The 23,317-nt window shown below is 36.7% G+C and overlaps 2 protein-coding genes across 2 annotated transcripts; one reads left to right on the top strand and one right to left on the bottom strand.

The window, feature by feature from the left end:
* The first annotated feature begins 288 nt into the window (after positions 1-288).
* On the top strand, positions 289-11,647 carry c1galt1lb (core 1 synthase, glycoprotein-N-acetylgalactosamine 3-beta-galactosyltransferase 1, like b). The gene is made up of 4 exons (XM_056460193.1): positions 289-737; positions 1,315-1,572; positions 3,913-4,577; positions 7,763-11,647. The coding sequence occupies exons 2-4, from the start codon at positions 1,353-1,355 to the stop codon at positions 8,000-8,002; spliced, it is 1,125 nt and encodes a 374-aa protein (XP_056316168.1). The 5' UTR covers positions 289-737; positions 1,315-1,352; the 3' UTR covers positions 8,003-11,647.
* On the bottom strand, positions 11,619-15,636 carry tac3b (tachykinin precursor 3b). The gene is made up of 7 exons (XM_056460194.1): positions 15,554-15,636; positions 15,367-15,472; positions 12,922-13,015; positions 12,706-12,738; positions 12,564-12,617; positions 12,079-12,130; positions 11,619-11,990 (listed from the first exon to the last, which is right to left on the bottom strand). The coding sequence occupies exons 2-7, from the start codon at positions 15,460-15,462 to the stop codon at positions 11,972-11,974; spliced, it is 348 nt and encodes a 115-aa protein (XP_056316169.1). The 5' UTR covers positions 15,463-15,472; positions 15,554-15,636; the 3' UTR covers positions 11,619-11,971.
* Between the last annotated feature and the right edge of the window lie 7,681 nt (positions 15,637-23,317).

The raw sequence follows: 23,317 nt of genomic DNA, 5'->3' as shown, positions 1-23,317 counted from the left end.
TTTGTTAAATGGTGTCATACGCATTTGGTAGACAAACAACACGAACTAGTGGTTTCAATCAACATTTTGCCTAAATTACAACAAGCAGGACTAGGCGTAGTTGATGTCAAGCACAAGAAACTTGCAAACTTCTCTTGGCTCGGTGCCTTCACTCACTGGAATGTGCTCACGGTTGGATACATGTGGGCCAATCCAAATACGTCTGGCATGATTGACAGTCGATTCGTCCAATCGAACTCGCTTCCGTGTGTCTTGTATCAATTGTGACGCGAGCAGTTCACAGTTCACAGTTGTGCAAGCGTTCAAGAAGGATTTTCTTTTGTATTTTTTAAATAAAGGCGACTCATCGTTGTGACATGGGTGTGTGTCACAGTCCACGAAACAAAAGAGTGTCAGAGAGTACAGGTTGGCTAATTATAATACGGAAATGAACCGCCCCCCATACTGCTCGGCTTTACTTGCTGAACATTCAGATCAGTTAGGAAGATAGGAAGCACGCTGCTAGTTAGCCTTAAGTAAAGCATAATATTATCTATCAACCCAAACTTGTATGGGTTAGAAAACAGCCAGGATATGATTCTGGAGTCTGTCGATGTGAGTAGGCTGTCAAATGTCTTGGATTTAAGTTAAAAACCACAGCTCGCGATTATGCTAGCTCTCTGAATTGGACCGAAATGGCCTCGGAGCCGAATCCTGCGGTTTCTCTCACTTCTGTCATGGAGGAAATCAACAGCCTGGTAAGATCCAGTGTTAGCCTGCATGTATGCCAAGATACACCTTGTGGTTGTTCACTTTATTTATTGTAAACATGCTTGTTGTCAAACTTTTTGTTACCGCAATTAAGGTTAAAGTCAACAGATTAATAAAAGTTGAGTTTACAGAACTTGTTCAAAGACGACAGAAGCAACAGTTGAGATGTTTATTTTCTGTATTACGTATTTGTTTTGTAACACTTTAAATTGAAACATATTTGGACAGATGTTAACTTGAAGTCCCCTAGTAAGTTTACTAAGGCCCCCCCTCGTTTGGCAGCTAACTGCGCTTGGACGTACACGTCATTTTTTAATTACAAGCCCATTTTTGCGAGGAGTGTGACAGACAGAACGCTAACATGGTTCCATAACGCCTGACGGTGTTGATTTATGGATTAATTTACCTAAACACATTCATCAGAATCTGCCACTTTAGGTGTATCATCAAGTAATATCCTGGTTTGACGACGAGCAGCTCTGTCGCGAGGTTGGGCTGTCACGCGCCTAACATATGGTTCATTTTGGATAATAAACGTCTGAATCTTATATGTGTTCCCAATAGTCGCTGTGAGGTGAGGGTCTCTACACACAGAGCTCGTGATGAAGGCTCTCGGCGCGCGCTCCGCGTTCTACGTGGGCTTTCTGGTGGGCACGTGCAGCTTGTACCTGCTCCTGCGTCAGACTGGGTTCACCCGGAACTCGGGGTCTCGTGAGCCCGGGACCCACGATAAAACTCTGCTGGAAATGCTTGAAGAAGAAAACAAGAACTGGAAGAAGGAGAGGTCGGCTCTTTTCAACCTCAATCATCCGCACCATACAGGTATTAACGTGGCAGAAACTAATAGACATCCTAAACAATGCGAAGAACACATTATAATGTAAAACAATGTACATAATAAGAGCACTTATGGTTTCCCAAAAAAGCGAGGTGTATATTAAACGGATAGTTTACCTAAAAGTGGAAGTTTGCTGTAAATTTACTCAGCATCACGACATCCAAGATGTAGTTAAACCCTTTTCTTTTCTAGAACATTTAAGAGGATTTTTAGCTGACACTGTGGTCTTTAGTGATTAATACAATGGAAGTACACTGCTATCATCACTTTAAGAGTCAAAAAAACGTATACAGGCAGAACAAAATTAACACCTGTGGCTCCTGCCGGCTATACACTAATGTTCTATGAAGCTAAATGATTGATATGTGAAGAGATTAAGCAATATTTACAACATTACTTTGGCAAACAGTCCTTATTGTGTTGACAACAGACTGGAGTGCAACCTTTTTTGCATATTGACACTGATACATCCACAGACACAAGCTCACAAACAGACTTTTGTTTGCTTAGTGAAATGAGGACACGCGATAATTAGAATGATATTTGTGCTTATAATGGATACAGCAAGCTATCTAAAAAGTGCTTTTGCATGTTCAGTCTCAGTCAGGAAAGATTGACTGATTCTCAACAATTGATATACATCATTTTATAAAAGGATTGCTATAACATTCCTTGTCACAAAAGCTGTTGATTTAAAATAATCCTATAAATAATGTTCCATTTCTTGGACAGACTGATTGTTCTACTTCATAACACCTCAATGTATCATCAGGAGCCAAAGGTATTAATTAGTTTAGTTTGTTTTTTATTATTCTCAAAGTGCTGTTGACTTGTATTTTATAAATAACCAAGATCTATAGTTTCATCTCAAATCTTCTGTAATGTTTTAATAAAGAACTAATCTTTCATGGCCTGAGGTTGAGTAAATTTACAGCACATTTTAAACTAAACTGACCCTTTGCATAGATTGTTCACTCAGAAACTAATCTAAACCTGTTTGACTTTTTAACGTGTAACGTAAGACGGCAACATGAGAGAATGTCGTCAGGAAACATGCAATGAAAGCAACTGGTCAAGTTCTACAGGTTTGAAGCAACATGAGTTGAATGAGTTGATAACTGTCACTTTAATTAGACTAGATAATTTTAATGTCATATCCATATTTGTATTTTTTTTTAAGTGTGCTTGTTTTAAGATAACTGCTTGTATTTGGCTGGAATGGCTTAACTAATGACTAAAGTATTCACTGTGCTGCCATTTCACCTCTACTAGTTGTTCAACTTTTGCTTTGTTGTTCTGCAAACTAAATTATGGAAATGAACCCCCTAAATAGCCTGTTACAAACAGCAGTTAGAAGTTTTGTTTGTGAGGTTGATTATGATTCACAAAGAACAAGTATTTCTTGAATCCGACATTTCCTGCAATACCAGTGCAAAAGTAGAGGAGTTTTAGACTGGTAGAGTCTGTTGTTGTATTCAGTTCTTATATCGACTACACCCATTTATTGGGCTGATTTATGAATACAACATCTTACACTGATGTTAATCTGTTCCATCTGAGCATTAAGTCAGTTGTTTGTTTTCCAAGCCCTGTGTTTGACAAACTCTTTAAGGGTATGTTTGTCTATATTTTCTGGAGAAATGGACTTTGGGCTCACTTCTAATGTGTTGTCCTTGTTAAAGTGTACAGAGAGAGTTTATCACCAGTAGGTTGTCACTAAACTATCCCAAAAGCAATAAACATTGGCCTGCCAGAAGCTGAGTTGAAATATTATTGAAAAATACACTGTAAAAATTGCAGGGTTCCACACAATGCCTTCATGTTGTCCCAACAGAAATTGATTAAATTAACTTAATCATCTATACAAATTTAAGTGATCTGAACATAAAAGAATTAAGTTATACCAAAAAGCATCAAGAATTGTGTTGGTTTAACCCGTATTAAATAATTAGTTTGAACAAGCAGTATTTTTTTTGAGTCTAGTTGACATAAAATACACGCTAATCTACACTTTGTAATATTACTGTTTCTCTTTAACATCCAAGTCCCATTCTAGTTTTTGTTTCTTTTCCAATAATATTTTATTTGCATGTACATCACTATGCAGAAAGAGTGGTCTGCCACTTCATTCATCAACAATTCTGGATAGGTATAGTAAAGCAAAGTTGAAAGTTGAATGCATTTAGTGCAACCGAGGGTGTAATTGTCACTCTTTACACACATCAAAGTTAAGTGAATTGAACATAAAACACTTAAGTTATCCAAAAAATTTAAATCAAGAATTGTGTTGGTTTGTTGGAGTAATCATTGTCCGTCTTGTGTAGGTGAAGATGGCGCACTGGCTGACTCTCTTTATAAGCGTGTACGCATTCTCTGTTGGGTTATGACTGGCCCTAATAACCTGGAGAAGAAAGCTCGGCACGTGAAAGCCACATGGAGTCGTCACTGCAACATTGTGGTCTTTATAAGCTCTGTGGACAATCCAGATTTTCCCACAGTTGGGCTAAACACAAAAGAAGGTCGGGATCAGCTCTACTGGAAAACCATCCGCGCTTTCCACTATGTCATGGAGAAGCACGGCGACGAGGCTGACTGGTTTCTCAAAGCAGATGATGACTCTTATGTGATCGTCGACAACCTGCGCTGGATTCTGGCTCACCATTCTCCAGAAGACCCTGTGTACTTTGGCCGGCGTTTTAAGCCATATGTAAAACAGGGCTACATGAGCGGCGGCGCTGGCTATGTGCTTAGCAAAGAGGCTCTGAGGAGGTTTGTGGAGGGCTTTCGCACCAAAGTGTGCACTCACACTACTTCAGTGGAGGACCTTGCTATGGGTCAGTGTATGGAGAAGATAGGTGTTAAGGCAGGAGACTCCAGAGACACCATGCAAAGGGAGACATTCCATCCTTTCGTACCCGAGTCCCATCTCACTGGCACATTTCCCAAAACTTTCTGGTACTGGAACTACTGTTATTACCCCATTGTACAGGTGAGTCCGATTTTGGTGTTCAACTTAACACTACACTACCTGACAAAAGTCTTGTGGCTAATCCAATTTTTAGCAACAACAAATAATAACTTGACTTCTAGTTGATCATTTGGTGTCTGAAGTGGCTTATATGAAAGGCAAAGGCCTCTTGATTACGCTTATTTTACCTAAATAAAATATAATCATCCCTTGATATTTAATTATTTAATTAGGACAGTAAGGTCTGACTTTGCTTAGACAAAAGTCTTGTCACTTAACAGAAATAATGTACAGTATAGAATATAAAGTCATGGTGCAGTGGAAAAAGAATTAATATTGTGCATGACTCCCATGAGCTTGGAGGACTGCATCCATACATCTCTGCAATGACTCAAATCACTTATTAATAAAGTCATCTGGAATGGCAAAGAAAGTGCTCTTGCAGGGCTCCCTGAGTTAATCAAAATTCTTTAGATTCATCTGCAATGCCTCCTCCATCTTACCCCAGATATGCTCAATAATGTTCATGTCTGGTACCTTCTTTGCTTTCATAAACTGTGATGTGGAGGCTGAAGTATGAGAAGGAGCGCTATCCTGCTGAAGAATTTGCTCTCTCCTGTGGTTTGTAATGTAACGGGCAGCACAAATGTCTTGATACCTCAGGCTGTTGATGTTGCCATCCACTCTGCAGATCTCTCGCTCGCCCCCATACTGAATGTAACCCCAAACCATGATTTTTTCATCACCAAACTTCACTGATTTCTGTGAGAATGTTTGGTCCATGAGGGTTCCAATAGGTCTTCTGCAGTATTTGTGATGATTGGGATGCAGTTCAACAGGTGATTCATCTGTAAAATCTACCTTCTGCCACTTTTACAAACGATCAACTAGAACTCAAGTTATTATTTGTTGCTCTTACAACTGGGATCGATGACAAGACTTTGGTCAGGTAGTGTAATGAGAAGATGAGTATTTCTTTTTTTTTTTGCTCTGTTTACATCAATATTAGTGTGTTCTGTTATGTATCGCAGTTGTATTATTTCGTTCCTACATGAAAATGTTTTGGTTATTTTACCTCAGGCGCTGATCTTTCATTTAACTGACACATTCTGTCTAGTTGTGGAAGTATTCCCTGAAAGAGTCAAGTCTCCATTCTAGTTTTCTTTCTTTTCCAATAATCAATAATTGGCATGTACATCACTATACAGAAGAAATGGTCTACCACTTCATTCATCAACTTTCCTTTTAAAATTGTGCATATGTATAGGAAAGCAAAGTTGTAAATCGGTCATCAGGCTTAATGATCACATTTAGTGAAACCCGAGGGTGTAAATATACACACATCCTGCTCTGTTATATGACGCACAAGGATATTTACTTTGTGATCTTCAAGTCAAAAGCCGAAAATCCCCATTTCATTAGACCGATCAAGGGTGAGTTTGAATTGGCACAGATCAGCGTAAAAGAGAAGAAAATATTATAGTTCTAACAAAATAGAGAGAATTCATTCATAATTTACACCTCGAATCATAATGGTGTTCCAAATCTGTATGAATCTTTCCTCTGTGGAGCACAAAAGTCAAATATTTGAATAATCCTTTTTTTTTTTTTTCTTTCTAGCTTCAAAAACATGCACTGGATAAAGTAGTCTATTTAAATAGGGATAATGTATTTTGATTTCTCAGTCTTCTGAGTTGGAGACTTGCGCCTGATTTTCTTTATTTACTAAAAGTCTTCTAAACTAGTTGGCTTCTTCAACTTCTATTCAGAATTGGTTTTGAAAAAAGAGGCTGCTTAATTCATAAATGTAAATGGATCCTTAAGTCAAATGTTTTGATCATTTTATGGTGTTTTTTGATCCCCTTAAAATGTGCAGCTTCTTTTTTCTAGCTGTCCCCGAAATATATCTGTGAAATATAATATAAATAGCCCTTTTTTAGGTAAAAGCAAAACAAATGTACCATTAATCGCTTGATTTATTGTTTTCTTTGTGCAGTGACAAAGTTCTCTTTTGCATTAAGGCTATGTCAATAACACACTGTGAATTACTAGCTGCGTCCCATATGGCACACTATGCACTATGTCCTTATGCACTTACACACTCAACAGCGTAGTACATGTATGTAGTGTCGTCCCAAATGGAACACATAATTTTTTTACCAAGCGAAAATTCTAACTGTTTCCCTGATGACATTTGATGGTTGTCAAATTAGCAAAATAAATGACAAAAAAACTACCAAATAACACCTGCCATGAGTGTAACCACATCCACCATCAGGAGACGGTTTATTCACTCTTGTAGGAGAATTTTGCTTTCACAACATCAATGCCTGAAAACTCTGCCCCTTCCGCTATGTGAGCAAAGCAGTGGCTGTTGAGTGTGTGAAGTGTCCATCATTCCACACTTCTTTTTAACGGTTGAATAAGTGCATCATCTGGTTATTTAAAGTGCACTTAATCTTTTAAGAGTTTTCAGTGTGAATGTACTACTTGCGCTATTTATACTACAAAAGGGCGTAGAATAGTGCACAAGAATGCGATTTGGGACACGCCTATGGTGACAACGTGCTATTAAATTAACCAGACAGTCTTCTTGTGCACCTGTTGCTTGAGAATTATTTAAATGATGTATATTGTGACGTGTACTTTGCTGCAAGCAAACTCAAGACTACAATTGAGGAGTTGAGGGAGTTGAGAAACACTGCTTACTGAAACAGAATAACTGCATCTAGGCGTGGGCCGGTATAAGTTTCTGACGGTATGATAACCTTGGATAAAAATACCACAGATTCATGGTATCACAATATTGTGATTTACTTAAATGTTTATTTTTAAATTTGTCCTTTTTAAATGTCTGGATAAAACACAAAAATTTGTCCCTATTGAACCCAATACATGTTATATCGTATAAATATAGCTGTAAACATGTCAGGCTTAATAATTCAAATAAATCATTGACTTCTGCTGCTTTCATTGGTTTCAAGAACACAGATTTATTTACAACACATAAAAATACCTTGCATATACGGTATAACAGAAATTTCTGCGGTTTTAAAACCTTTTCCAAACCGCTGTCCCATGCCTAAAGTGGACTTTTTCATGCTAACAGCAACTTTATGGACTAAAAAAGTTTATAGTGGATAAATAACAAATAGATCCATACATGGTATTCTTTAATTTTTATAATCAATATTTCTGTCTTTCAGGGCCCACAGTGTTGCTCAGACCTGGCTGTTTCTTTCCACTATGTGGATGCGTCACACATGTACCTGCTGGAATACTACACTTACCACTTGCGTGCCTTTGGCTACAAATACCGCTATCAGCCCCCTGAACCCAATGTTAAAGCCCCAGAGAAAGTAGAAACTCGAGTCTTGGAGCAAAAGGACAAGGTTGAACCACAGGAAGAAGAAAACCAATCCCCTGAACTTAACGACAAGTTATAGCAGCTTATTTTGACAGAAGTAAACTTTCCAACTCTTCCACACACACACACACACACACACATACATATAAACTATATTTGGGGATGTCTCACCCCCCTTTCTTTTGTTTTTGGATATCGTCTCCTGTACTGTGCGACAGAAAAGTGTGCACGACTTATTGGTTTGATTGAATGCAATTGGTACAGTTTGGGATTTGTATGTGAATGTTTAAATATATATGACAGTGCTGAATTGTATGAAATGAAGGTTGACGTGTAGTCTATGAGCCTGCCTTAATAGTACAATAACAACAAACAATAATGCCTCTGCATTCGTTACACTTGGCGTTCAGTTATAACTGTTTATATACAGTATAATGTGTAATAATAGGCACATATGCTACTTATGTACAACAATGCCATTAGAAAAAGGTGGCTTTGCTTTTCCTTTCATGTGATCATTCCCTAATTAGTGCCTCTTGAATCACGCACTTCAGTATGTGTTTATATTGAGTTTAGGTCATAATTAAACACTGAGCAGCTTGTAATATGGCTTTTTACATCCTGCAAACATTCAAGCTCCACTAGGGTTTATTCCAGAGTTAAACATGTACATTTACTTAAAGGAATAGTTCACCAAAAAAAGAAAAATCTGCCAACATTTACTTTTTTTTTCATACTATGGAGGTCAATGGGTGCCACACGATTTCTTCATGTTGTCACAATACAAGTTGATTAATTTAGCTTAATCCTTTTTACAAATTTAAGTGGAGTGAACATAAAACAATTAAGTTTTGTAATCAAGTAAAAAAACCTTAAGAATTGTTATTTCAGCTCATTTTAAATAAGTAGACTGAACAAACACCAGAAGTCATTTCTGAGTGCAGTGTTCATCAAAATATCCTTGTGTTTGTTCAACAGAAGAACGAAACTTGTAACAGTTTAAACCCACATGAGGAAGATTAAATGATGAGGTAAGTAAAATTTTGGGGTGAACTATCCCTTTAAGCTGGTGTCAGTTTAAAAAAAAAAAACAGGATGTAGTCCTTCGGCTGATTTTAGAATGAAGATCAGAAAGTTTCTTGATTTAATTCTGATTTTAAGATCCTGTTGGCTGGCCCAATAGTTCATGTGGCACCTGTGAACGATAATAGCGAGCTTGATAAGCCGGCTTAAGTAAACACTGTTTTTCTTTCACCAAACTAATAGGAATCGTGGTCTTGCAGATGAGTGGTGTAGTGTATCACGCTGTGGAGCATGCGGCCTGTGAATTATTGGATTTTTTTTTTTCAGACCACACAATGCTTTATTTAATTAACTGCAGTGTGACTGAAAGTGTTTTGTTTGTCTGGGATTGAATGTGAGGATTTGCTTCATTTCAAACCCCAGTGTGGCAATAACTCCAGCAGTCTGTGGGCGAGATTAAACGTGTTGGTTTTACAGCTGATGTACACGCTTGTCTAAAGTGGGGAAAATGATTCGGTCTCGATTTCTCAGTTGTTAGTGTGTATTGTTACGCATTAAGGCACAGTTCACCCATATATGATGATAATGTCATGTACATGTTGTCAAGCATACTACTTTGTCTTCCTTTATATTTTATTTCTGTTTCTCATAAGATTTTCTTTAAAGACATCAAACTGACTAAATGATAACAGTTTACATACTGGGTTGAAGTTTCTCTTTTAACAGTGCTGGTGTTGGATTTCGCATTTCGGATCAATTTTCTATTCCAGTTTGGCAAGATCTGAGATAAAGCAGCAAGATAAAGGGATAGTTCATATCATTACCCTTTACTTTTTCAAAACATTTATGGGTGTCTTCTGTCGAACACAAAAGTAGATATTTTGAAGAATGTCTAAACATTTATTTCTACTATGGATGTTTTCAACTTTTATCTTCTGTGTTTAACCAAATAATGAAACTTAATGGTTTGGGACCACTTGAGAATGAGTAAATATTGAGCAAATGTTCATTTTGGGGTGAATTATCCCTTTAAACAAGGTGACATGGTGGCTCAGTGGTTAGCGCTGTCGCCTCACAGCAAGAAGTTTGCTGGTTTGAGTTCCGGCTGGGTCAGTTGGCGTTTCTGTGTGGAGTTTGCATGTTCTCCCCGCATTGGCGTGGGTTTCCTCCGGGTGCTCCAGTTTCCCCCTCAGTCCATGACATGCGCTATGTGAATTGAATAAACTAAATTGGCCATAGTGTATGTGTGTGAATGAGTATGGATGTTTCCCAGTACAGCTGGAAGGGCATCTGCTGTATAAAACATATGCTGGATAAGTTGGCGGTTCATTCCGCTGTGGCGACTCCTGATGAATAAAGGGATTAAGCTGAAGAAAATGAATGTCTCTTTAAACAGAGGCAGCAGTGCTCAGACTTCATCTAGATCAGTGTTTCCCAACCCTATTCCTGAAGGCACACCAACAGTGCACATTTTCAACCTCTCCCTAATCAAACACACCTGAATCAACTTATCAGAAGATTAGAAGAGACTCCAAAACCTGAAGTTAATGGGTCTGATAAGGGAGACATTCAAAATATGTACTGTTGGTGTGCCTCCAGAACCAGGGTTGGGAAACACTGATCTAGATGACGTTAATGCGTTTTTATCTGCACTTGAAAACATGTTGACTATCCGCTTTTAGTTTTGACATTACCACCATTATGAAGGATTTCAAATAAAGTTTATTGAATGAATAAACTTATTTGAAGCAGAGTTGTTCTGAATTTTTGACCACTCTGCACAGTCACTTTTGCATTTGTGGTTGAACTGAAAGGTTTTGAAATGACTTGATCAAGCAGCAAATACATTAAGGTGTTGCGAGATTTATATATATTCTTATAAAATTGTCTATTTTAATATCTGATGGAATTCTGTGTACATCTTAAAATGAAGGGAATGTGTGAGGGTTTTGATTAAACATGAATGGGTTTGTTTAATAAAAGCTTTAATAACACGTGGATAGTAAGAATTCAGTTGGTTCAGTCTCTCTGAAAGCCTCAGAATAATGGAAATGTTTGCCATATTCTTTGTTCTTTTGTTGATTCACAGAGGAAACACCCCCGAGGGCAAGTATGACCTAATAGATTTAGCTATACTTAGCTAACAATACTTCAGTAGAATGATGACAGAAAAACTCTGTTCGAAACATTCCATTATACTTCTAGTTTACGCTCCTTACAACGCTTCCTAAACAAAACAAGGAAATTATTTTCTAAATCAGTAGATCTCTTTGATTACATCACTTTGGGCCAAGTGTTTCGAGGAATTACACTGACTAAGAAGGCTTTGTGTTCTTGTTTCTATAAAGAAGTTGAACTGGTCATATTATGAACATCAAAATCGCCAGAAAGATGCAAATAACCTTCCCAACCCTTTTAAGCAACCCTTTTTTTTGTCTTTTTTCCAAAGGTATATGTGTTCCTTATACTTTTTTTTCCTCAATAGATTGTTTTATGTATAAAAGGAGGCAGTTCATTCCGCTGTGGCAACCCCTGATGAATATGGGACTAAGCCAAAGGATAAGTGAGAGTGATGTACAAAAGAATCCTGTACAGTAAATCCACAGCAATCTTTTATTTATAAAAGAGTGTGTGAGAAAAAAATGTGTTTACTGAGGAACGATAACCAGCATCTTAAAATAAAGACTTATTTTACAGTAAACAGTGTGGTATTATCTATGAATAAATCAAATGTTTTTACAGCATTTTAAAATAAGAATGTTTTTTAAATCGAAAGTTACAAGCACATAATTGCACAAATTGTGGCCAACATTCTTCCTTCGTCTGTCTACAACAGGACTGTTATTACTTTAGAAACTCTTTAAAAAAAAAGATTTATTTAATACAAGTTTGGTTCATTCTGTACCAAAGGCCTTTAGTCTTTATTCTGTACTCGGTGGTTAGCCAAAAGAATATTAAAATGGATTAATTGTGACATATATATTTGTGCATGTGTGTGATGTTGGATTAGTTCTTAGAGAAAGCTTCATACACCACAGCAAAACCTAATAAAAAACAAAGAAAAGTAAAATATTACAACCAATCACCAAATACACCAACTTACCACAATAATTATTCAGTAATCAAACTCACCTCAGTCTCCCATCCTTGAAGAAAATGTTCCCTCTCCTCTCTTTTCTCATAGCTAATAGTAAAAACAGAAATAATGTAAGGCTTGGTATTTTTAAAGGATTTTCCTTTTCTACCTTTCACCATGGTGACCACTAGAGGTCAGTGCATTCACTTTAGTGTTAAAGGGATTATTTCAGTCAAAAATGACCATTCTGTCAGCATTTACTCGCCCTTCATTTGTTTAAAAAACTATTTGGAACACAAAAATAATATGTTTTGAAGAAATCTGAAAACCTGTAACCACTTTGCCTTTCCTAGTCTCATAAAACTCCTAAAAGTTTGAAACCACGCATGGGTAAATAAATGCTAACGATCCCTTTGTTCTGATCCAAACAATATTAAAATGTGAAAATGTCCGTGGTTAAAAACGAAGTTTACAAAGTTTGTATGATAAGGTGACACGAACAAAGACAATTAATTATAAATTAATTCAATCAATCACTTACAAGACAAGGTGTTTCTCCGTCCTAACAGTCCGACAAAGATGTCATTCATATTAGCTTCAGAAAGACCAAACAAAGCCCTCATCAGTCTCCGATATGTCACTTTAATGTCATATTAAAGCATGATAATGATGAGGGAACTTACGTCTAAATGGCAAATGTGCCTCACGATTTATTCCTGTGGGGAATGAATAAAGCAAACATTAAACACTTTTTTCTGAAAAAAAACATTATTTTTGTTGTTGGTTTTCTTCGGAACAGCACGAAACTGTGTAATATAATTTCATATTTGCCTGAACTCTCCCTAATGTCGTGAACTTGTAATTGTACTAAAAGAGCATTTGTTGTCGTCGTGTCTGACCTGTGCTCCTCCTGCCCATCAGGCCGACGAAACTGTCGTAATCAATATCATCATATCGTTTGTCGTAGCGCTCAGGCTGGGCGTCACTGTTTTCCTGTACATAAACACAATGCAAGTGTGACTCACTAATGTCAATGACTCAATAGCACACACCACAGACTCACTGTGATGGTCATTAAGGAGATAAAAACTGCTAGATAAGTGGTCAGTGAACCGCTGATTTTACAACAGCCTACGAGTGTTAGGCTATAACCATTTCAATGTGTTAATGTCATTGGCCCATGAACATTTCCTGCTTGTCTTGATGTCAAACTATTTCATAACTGTAACAAGAGACACTTCCATCATATTTTAATGTTAAAACAGCTGTCGTAACATTATTTATCAATAAGTGAACCTCTTTAGATTCTCAGATTTGGAAATTAAAAATGTATAAGAGGAAATATGTTAGGACCATTATTATTGTTTACATCCCTCAAAATGGTCTATATTGTTTTAATTGCAAAACAAAATCTATCAAACATATCTTAATCTCATTAAAACAGACTCTGCTTGTGTGTGGTTAATTGTTCATGTGACTGAACCTCAGTTTGAGCCCATATTTAACAGTCAGATATCAGAGCCATTAAGGGTTTAATATACCATTATGGATCATTCTAGCCATCGCCATATACATTTTATGTGTATCAGTAAACTGTTTGAGTTGGCAATGATCAAACTTCGCATACGCCAAATTAAAATAGTGATGAAATAAACAACATTAAATTGTTATATTGCTTACAACATTTTGTCACCCAAACAAAAATTCACATTTTTTATAGTTTTGTAACTTTGAAAACAATCAGAATACAGCAGCATTCATAATGCATTAAAGCTAATAGGGTTTTCATAATACAGTATATCATATACAGTTAAAGTCAGAATTATTACCCCCCTCAATTTTTTTTCTTTTTTAAATATTTCCTAAATGATGTTTAACAGAGCAAGGAAATTTTCACAGTATGTCTGATAATATTTTTTCTTCGGCTAGATTTTTACATGTTTATTTCAGCTAGAATGAAAGAAGTTTTTAATTTAAAAAAAAAAACATTTTAAGGTCAAAACTATTAGCCCCTTTACGCTATATATCTGCAGAACAAACCACCATACAATAACTTGCCTAATTACCCTATCATGCTCAACCTAATTAACCTAGTTAAGCCTTTAAATGTCACTTTAAGCTGTATAGAAGTGTCTTGAAAAATATCTAGTCAAATATTATTTACTGTCATCATGACAAAGATAAAATAAATCTGTTATTAGAAATGAGTAATTAAAACTATTATGTTTAGAAATGTGTTAAAATAATCTCGCCATTAAACAGAAATTGGGGGAAAAATAAACAGGGGGTTTATAATTCAGGGGTGCTAATAATTCTGACTTCACATTAATGGATCATATATAAACTCTCTGTCTTTATATTCTTATGTAGCCTATTATAAAACCCAGTAACATGTCTGTGTAGGTCTATATGTAGGCTAGTATAATAATATTTTTAAATCATTGTTTTAAATATGGACATTTTTGTATACTTAATTTAAATTGCATTCTTTGAGCCAACATAAAACAACCAGCATTTTTACGAGTAAACAAAGAGATTTGACATTTCACATCCCTTTATTAAAATTATAAAAACAAAACATACAAAAAACAAGGATTAAACAAAACACATCTCATGCAAACCTTAAAGTGTCCTCCTAACAAAAATCTACCACAATTGCAAACGATCTAACTTAAACACCAAATTGTTCCAAACATTATAAGATCATGCATAAAATAATGATAACAGATATCAATTAAAATCATGTATTTAACCAAGGTTTAACAACAGAGACAGAAAAAGAAAGAGAGAGATTATTATAAATGAATCATTGTAAATATACTGATTATTATTTTTATTATTACTGTTTTATCCATAAATGTTGATTGTTAAATGTACAGTTTATTCTCATTCATTATTATTATTTTATTTTTATTTAATTACTATTATTATTATTATATACTACTATATATATATATATATATATATATAGAGAGAGAGAGAGAGAGAGAGAGAGAGAGAGAGAGAGAGAGAGAGAGAGATTAAATCTCTCTACATAATATATACTATATATTATACTGGAAGAGAAAGAACTATAGCCTATTCACAAATTCAATCACACACACACACACAGGGTCAAACGCTGGTCAAATGCTAAAATGTTTAATAATATATATAATTTGGTTCATTCGTTTTTGATGGAAAATTACACATTTAATTTAACTGACAGAAGTATGGTGGAAAATAATACGTTTACTGAGACATATCGACTTAAAATCACTATAGTAAAAAGGCACGTTCCACAAAACATTTTCACTATAAAAATTACCTGAAGTCTAACGTTATACTTTTAAAGTTCAACTCACAGTGAAGGAGTAGTCGAGGGCGCTCCGCGAGAGTCTCGGGCACGCGAGCAGCAGCAGCACGTGGACGAGCAGCGCGAGCAACCAGCCGCAGGACATCCTCGCACACCTGCACCAAACACCACTTAGGTAACACTAACCAACAACTGCTTTTCATACCAAATTTACACAAACGAATTATCACCCATACCTTATTCAAGCAGTAATATGAGCTGGTGTTAACAGGATGCTGTTCAGGTTCTTCTCTGTGTGTTCAGGCTCGCAGGTGTGCGCGCGTTCCTGTATTTGTAGCGTTCGCGCGCTCCGCTCGCTCAGGCTGGCTCTCTAATAACCAAACAATGATGATGCTAACATATTCAAGTGACGCAAAGCCATTAACACTCGACTCCTGACGTATGTGTGCGGTCAATTACTTTATACTAAACTCACACCTCGTCTTAGTCTCTTGAGGTTCACATCATGTCTAATTTAGTCTTATGCTAATTGACCTGTAATTTTTGTTCTTTAGTGAGATTCGAAGAGCAATATGCTTATATGTATACACAATCATGTAATGTCAAGTGTACAAGAGTATATATAGTTTTAATTATCATTAATATTATACTGGGAACTCCTTTAAAGTTTGTTTAGCTTGTTTTGGATTCAAAAAGATACATAGCCTACAGCAGGGTGCAAATTACAGGGGGATCTCGGGGGGATTGACCCCCCTAATTAATGCTTGACTCCCCTGAAGGAAATCAAAACAAGATGTATGGCGGAGTCTGTCCTTTATGTGAGAAATAGATTTATATTTTAAATAATAATGGTAATGGTTACAAATATCAGATAATATAAATTTACATTTGACCACCCCTATAATGGTTAATACCACTGTGAATCCATAATCGCGCCAATCACTCTATGCCAGAAAAAATCATTAAACAGTCTGAAACCTGCAGATCTAGAGCACCGATAGACATTGTAAGTGTTCACAAGATACTTTTAGGTAAATTGGTGTTGGTATCAACATGTAGCCTAAAATACAGTCAAATTAGATGCATAGTTTGTATAGTTTGACCTACAGTAACCTCTAAAATAACTAATCATAGGCAGGGGTGGACTGATTTAGCGGCCCTAGCATTTTTGAAAAATAAACTGCACGGTAAAAAGTATATTTTATGTATTTTAATATTTAAAGAAACATTTATCTTAAATTCACAAAACAAACAAAATATTTTTTCTCAAACTATGTACAGCAGGGGTGTCCAATCTTGTTCGAGATGGCTGTGTGGCACTGTGCCGCCTTTGAGTGCTCTGAGGCGGGGGAGAGACCGACGGCATCACCCGTAGCTCGTAGCGAAGAGTAACGTTAGGAACGGTACAGCACGGACACATGAGAGTCACTAAAAATCTCCCGTAACACCTAAAAACGTTCACTAGTCGCTTTTTTGAAAATTTGGCGCTAGGGGGTCTGAAAATTCACTAGGTTGGCAACACCGGCTGGCAGTGTATAGTGTATATGCAGAGTGTTTTTTTTCCCATACTGATAAACTTCCAGTGAATGGTTAATGTGACTTTTTTCCATTTTATACGGTTGCTTTTACAGCATTGATGTCGTAGTGTAATTAAAATACAATCAGTTAAATAGACTTTGGCATTCATTTAGTTGCGAGACGTTTACTCGCACCTGCCCCTCAGGATTGGAAGGTTAGCGCAGAAGCTCCATTGAATATACTGGGGTAAAATAAATATTAATATTTTAAAGACATGGCAGGGAGAAATGTAATTTAATGCTATGCTTCTTGTACAATCTGAGACCCAGTTTATATCGGATATCACTCAGGCAGTGGAGATTGCTGATTTTTAAAGAAAACAGACCTTAAACTGCTGATTTTATAATGGCATACATTTCACAGGAAGCGCTTAACCACAGTCACTGACAAATTAAAAATCCTTCCGCATACTTCCACATATACCCTATTGATTGAAGCGCTCACACCTCGTGCATGTGCAGTACGGAAAGGAAGTTCCATTATTCATGGGGGGTAAGGTAATAACATTACAATCCTAACAGTTATAGACAAATTTTACAACATACGGTAGAAAATGTATAAAAGAGTTACATGATTAACTTAGGCTTCTTGGCATTAGTTAGGGCCCCTTAATTCCCCGGGGCCCTAAGCAGCAGCTTGCCTCACTTATTGGTTAAATCCGCCCCTGATCAGAGGATACTGTATGTCAGACACTAAATATCCCTCAAAACACTGAACATTTAAATAAGTTTTATTAATAAATTAGATGTAATTTAAATAAATACATAAAAGACCGAAGCGTGTATGACACAAACTATAGTAACATTACCGAAAAAGTTGACCAAAAAAAAAGTCTATGTATAATTCGCACACTGGCCTACGGGTAATAGCGGTTCAGTGTTTATTATCCAGTGGGATTATGAGTCATCTATACTGGTCATTCGGTTTACTTCATCTCATTACTGAAATGTCCTTCATCTGGACAAAGCTGTCGGTAAGCTATAGAAAAAGGTGACATTTTGATTAACATCTGTAGGAGCCTGATTGATGAAAACTTGCCTTTTAACAAAAGAAAAATGGCTTACATTTAATGTGTGCAGTCTCTATAGGTGAAATATTCTTACAAAAAAGTTTTACACATGTCAGAAAACCCTTTTGCAGACATTTGACCTGTTAGGTTGTTTCTGTGAGGACGGCTTTATTTCTCTCTCTCTCTCTCTCTCTCTCTCTCTCTCTCTCTCTCTCTCTCTCTCTCTCTCTCTCTCTCTCTCTCTCTCGTTCTCTCTCTGTCAGGTTTTAGATTAAATCATTAATGACATTTGCTACAAGATGCCTCGATTACAAGCGATTTAGTAGTGAACTCAGTGTTGTGAATGAAAAAAAGGAAATTAAAAAAATAAATCAGAGAAAATTAATTAACAGTAACCATGACAACACAGTGACCAGAGTTGGAGTTTTTTCTTTAATGCAGGAGTGACAGCTAGTTTGTGACAGAAGAGAATGTGCCTGCAGTCGTTTAGTTCATCAAACAAGTGCAGTAATCTAACAGAAATATAAACTTAACAAAAACACAGAAGAAAATACTTCACAGTCCTTTACAAAACAATCAGTGAACTGAGGTAAAAAGATGATGAGAAGTGAATAAACCAGACAGTAGAAGGAATTAGGATTAAATGCTGCAGGATGTTTGTTTTTGCTTTAATGTTAGCAAAATTACAATACATGACATTCTTTTTTATACTCTACATCCACAAAATATTCAACAAACAATGTGCATGGCTGTGTTTTTGCTTTTTAAAATTCAGTTTGTGAAAGTGTGATAAATGTAATCATCAAATATTCTTATTTTCTATATCAACTTATTTGCGTGGGTTTCCTCCAGGGTCTCCGGTTTCCCCCACAGTCCAAAGACATGCGCTATGAATTGAATAAACTAAATTGTCCGCAGTGTGCGAGTGGATAGGTGTGCATGGGTGTTTCTCAGTACTGGGTTGCGGCTGGAAGGGCATCCGCAGCATAAAACATATGCTGAAATAGTTGGTGGTTCATTCCGCTGCGGCGACTTCTAAAATAAAGAATAAGACGAAGGATAATTAATGAATGAAATGCAACTTATATTTTTTTGTTAATGACAAGCCATTTGTCAGTTAAGTTAAACAAATTGATAGTCAATATAGATGGTTCATTTATTGTATGTAAATACTGTCTTTCCAACATTACATGAATATACCAAAAGTTTCCATGTTTTAAAGGGAAGCCAGTTATGGCGAGACAGGCAAAGATGAGGATCTGCTACACTGCTTATTTTGCTAAATAAATATAAAGATGGAAACATAAACTATAAGAGAGAATGTTGTCATTTTATAAAGAACTGTGACAGCTGTTGTCCAAAACGGGACATCATGACAAATACTAAACCAGACACAGGTGAACATAGTCAATGGGCAGCCATAGAAACAAACACGAATGGGAATTAATATAATCTAATGTTCTTTCTTTTTCACGCATACAATAAGTTTTTTTAGTATGAAAAGTGTGACAACTAGCCTTTTATGGCAGGGCAGGCAAGTGTGAGGTGATATATTTCCAGTTGTTTATTTCAATAAACAAATACAAAGATGTAATCTAACAAAAACAAATTTAGGCACACTTAGAGGAAAATGTTTACAGAGTAGGTCTACTTCCACACAGAAGACCAATGATAGGTTTGCTTTTTAAGCTTTTGTTTGTATTTATTGGTTCACTGACTATGTTCACCTGTGTCTGATTTAGTTACTAATTTTTTCAGTTTACATGGCCTCAGTACATATTCCTTATTACAGTCGGGATTCTGTCATTTAATCATACTGAAACACTACTTACACATGAAGAGTTCTTCATTTAAAAAATTTAAAAAAAACTAGTATAGTATGTAAACTCACCACCCACTTTAATAGGTACACCTTACTAGTACTGGGTTGGACCCGCTTTTGCCTTCAGAACTGCCTTAATCCTTCGTGGCATAAATTCAACAAGTTACTGGAAATATTCCTCAGAGATTTTGGTCCATATTGACATGATATCATCATGCAGTTGCTGCAGAATTGTTGGCTGCACATCCATGATGCGAATCTCCCGTTCCACCACATGCCAAAAGTGCTCTTTGGATTACGATCTGGTGGCTGTGGAGGCCATTTGAGTACAGTAAACTCATTGTCATGTTCAAGAAACCAGTCTGAGATGATTCACGCTTTATAACATGGTGCATTATCCTGCTTGAAGTAGCCATCAGAAGATGAGTACACTGTGGTCATAAAGGAATGGACATGGGCAGCAACAATACTCAGGTAGGCTGTGGTGTTGACACGATTCTCAGTTGCTACTAATGGGCCCAAAGTGTGCCAAGAAAATATCCACCATGTTGTTCTGACCCTACCATCCAAATGTCGCTGCAGAAATCGAGACTCTTTAGACCAGGCAGCGTTTTTCCAATCTCCTATTGTGAGCCTGTGTGAATTGTAGCCTCAGTTACCTGTTCTTAGCTAACAATAGTAGCACCTGGTGTGGTCTTCTGCTGCTGTAGCCCATCCGCCTCGAGGTTTGACGTGTTCTGCATTCAGAGATGCTCTTCTGCAAACCTCAGTTGTAGCCAGGGATTGTTTGAGTTATTGTTGCCTTTCTATCAGCTCGAACCAGTCTGGCCATTCTCCTCTGACTTCTGGCATCAACAAGGGATTTGCTCCCACAGAACTGCCGCTCACTGGATATTTTCTCTTTTTCGGACCATTCTCTGTAATCTCTAGAAATGGTTGTGCGTGAAAATCCCAGTAGATCAGCAGTTTCTGAAAATACTGGTCTGGCACCAACAACCATGCCATGTTCAAAGTCACATAAATCTCCTTTCTTCCCCATTCTGATGCTTGGTTTGAACTGCAGCAGATCGTCTTGACCATGTCTACATGTCTATATGCATTGAGTTGCTGCCATGTGATTGGCTGATTAGAAATTTGCGATAACAAGCAGTTGAACAGGCGTACCTAATAAAGTGGCCGGTGAGTGTAAATTATAAGCTGTTTTCCTCATGGGGACCAAAAAAGATTCTCACATTGTAAAAAACATCAGCTATTACTACATTCATGTATTGACAATTTCTTCACAAAACCCCTTTTCCTAATCTCACTTTTACAGTAGATTTGACTGACGTCCTGGTTTTTATTTAGAGTATGAAGAAATAAAATCCAAATTCATTAACATAACAAAGCCCTGAACATTTTAGAGCTTAATTAGGTTTTGAATTATTCTTTCTTTTGATTCCAGAGCAAGAAGCACGGCTCTTAATGATACACCAACGCTCCACAGTCCTCGTGAAGCCGGATTTGTATACAAGGGACTCGGAGCTGGAAAACATAGCTTTGAGGTAATTAAGTCTGGTTGTTTGCATTGAGAACAAATGATTCCCCTCAGTTCCCACCATTTCCATTACCATCAAAACAAGTGATTACTTTACGATAGTCCTGTCAGTGGAAGCAAGAATAACTTGTTCCTGCGTATTTGTGTGAAAGTGTGTATGTGTTTGGAGCGGACATGAAGCATTAGAACAGTTCGGAAGTACACCCACACTCACTACAGTCCAGTCAGTGCTTCTCAATGGTGAATGACACCTACCATCCCTTGCTTACGCAAATAAACTCACAAACTTTCACACACACACAAGCATAGTCTCACTCTCTCTCTCTCTCTCTCTCTCTCTCTCTCTCTCTCTCTCATGTTCTTATAGCCTAATATAATTTCCTGGACTTTTTCACGCGTTTCTAATATCATCCAGTCACCAAACATGGACCTGTATAATTTTCTCTGTATTCAGATTAGATAGAATCAATCAATGCACAAAAACCTTCACTATTGTCATCATCATCCTCTTGCTTATAGTATTACCTATATTTAATTGAATAGCACACTTATTATTGGCATATTTCGTTTGGTTGTACTCTTTCTAAGTGTCATTCAGTAATTGAGAGGCTGTGCGGCTGAGTTGCTTCAACCTCAGATATCCACCTACACACACACACACAGCTTTAAGTATAGATCAAGGAGAGGAGAGCTGCTGAATACTTCCTCTGTCCATTCAGACAACCCTCATCAAAAAAAACAACTTTCATTGTCTGTCTCACGGTCAACGGTCATTGAAAGTGTTTCCTGAGCATTCATCAGATTTTCTGCCCCCTTAAGAGAATTTAACCCACGATAACATCTGTTTCGAAAAACTTTTTTAAAGTCGTAAAGTTTCTAAAGATGCTGGAGCGCTTTCCTTGAACCCCGCACAGCATGACAATAAGCGGCAGTGACAGATAACCTGCATTTCAAGGCTTTCAGCGTAATTTAATTTAAGCATTGCTGAAGGATGATTAGTTTGAAATATTTACCCTCTTGGTGGATTTAGCACATGAATTTAATGTTTTAACCTAAACTATATGTAACTGTATGTGTATGTGGCAGCAACTTTTTATAAATGAGTGAATGTGAAACAGTGTCACAATTCACCAGTTTTGCTGCATTTACTCCTTCTTTCATGAATAAATAGAAATCTTAGAAATTTGATACCACATATGAGCCACACTGATGCAAATCATACAGTGTAGATCCTCCCATTATTAATAGTCAATTAAAATATAAATGTACAGTATTCAATTCCATTGGAATTATTAGAATTTAATTAAATACCATTGTCTTTATAACTCATGATTGTTTAGAAACAGATCATATACATTTTTAAAATGATGTTGTTTACATCAAACTACAATTAAATCATTTTACGTGCTTTAACTTTCACTTTTGAATAAAAAAAAAGTTTTAATTTTTTTATGTTTCAATCGTTGGTCATGAGACATAATAACTAAGGGTCTTTCGATAAGAGTGGTACAAAAATACTGTCCCCATATTGAAAAAAAGAGAATGAAAATTATATATATATAATTTATTTAAATAAAATAAGCAATAGAAAGAATATAAAACAACCACAAGCTAAATATGTACTCCAAATGTTTTTTGACACTGCTGTTTAGGTAACTTTACTTATATATTTTTAACACCTTACTGAAATGATTTTGAATGAATCACAATATAACAGAGGCCAACTAGTGAAGTGCTGTGCAGGTAAACCTCAGTCCTCTGAACCTGAAAAGGTGGTCTAGCGACAAATGCTAGAGGCCATGGCCTTTAACCTCCTTGTTAGAGCAACCCACACTCATGTGGAAAATCGCAGATTTGATCCCATTTCAGAGTGGGTTGGGTGGTGTAGGACTGGCGGGGTTACATTGGTGCCGTGACCCGAATAAGAGTGAGGTTTAGGGGGGATGAGTGTAACACAGGCCAGCTAGTAAAGTGCTATGTAGATAAACCTCACTCCTCAGAACCCGAAAAGGTTCTCTAGTGGCAGACGCTAGAGGCCACGGTCTTTAGCCTCT

The sequence above is a fragment of the Danio aesculapii genome, chromosome 6 (genome assembly GCF_903798145.1).
Source record: "Danio aesculapii chromosome 6, fDanAes4.1, whole genome shotgun sequence".
Lineage (NCBI taxonomy): Eukaryota > Metazoa > Chordata > Actinopteri > Cypriniformes > Danionidae > Danio > Danio aesculapii.
This window is presented reverse-complemented; position numbering and strand designations above follow the sequence as displayed.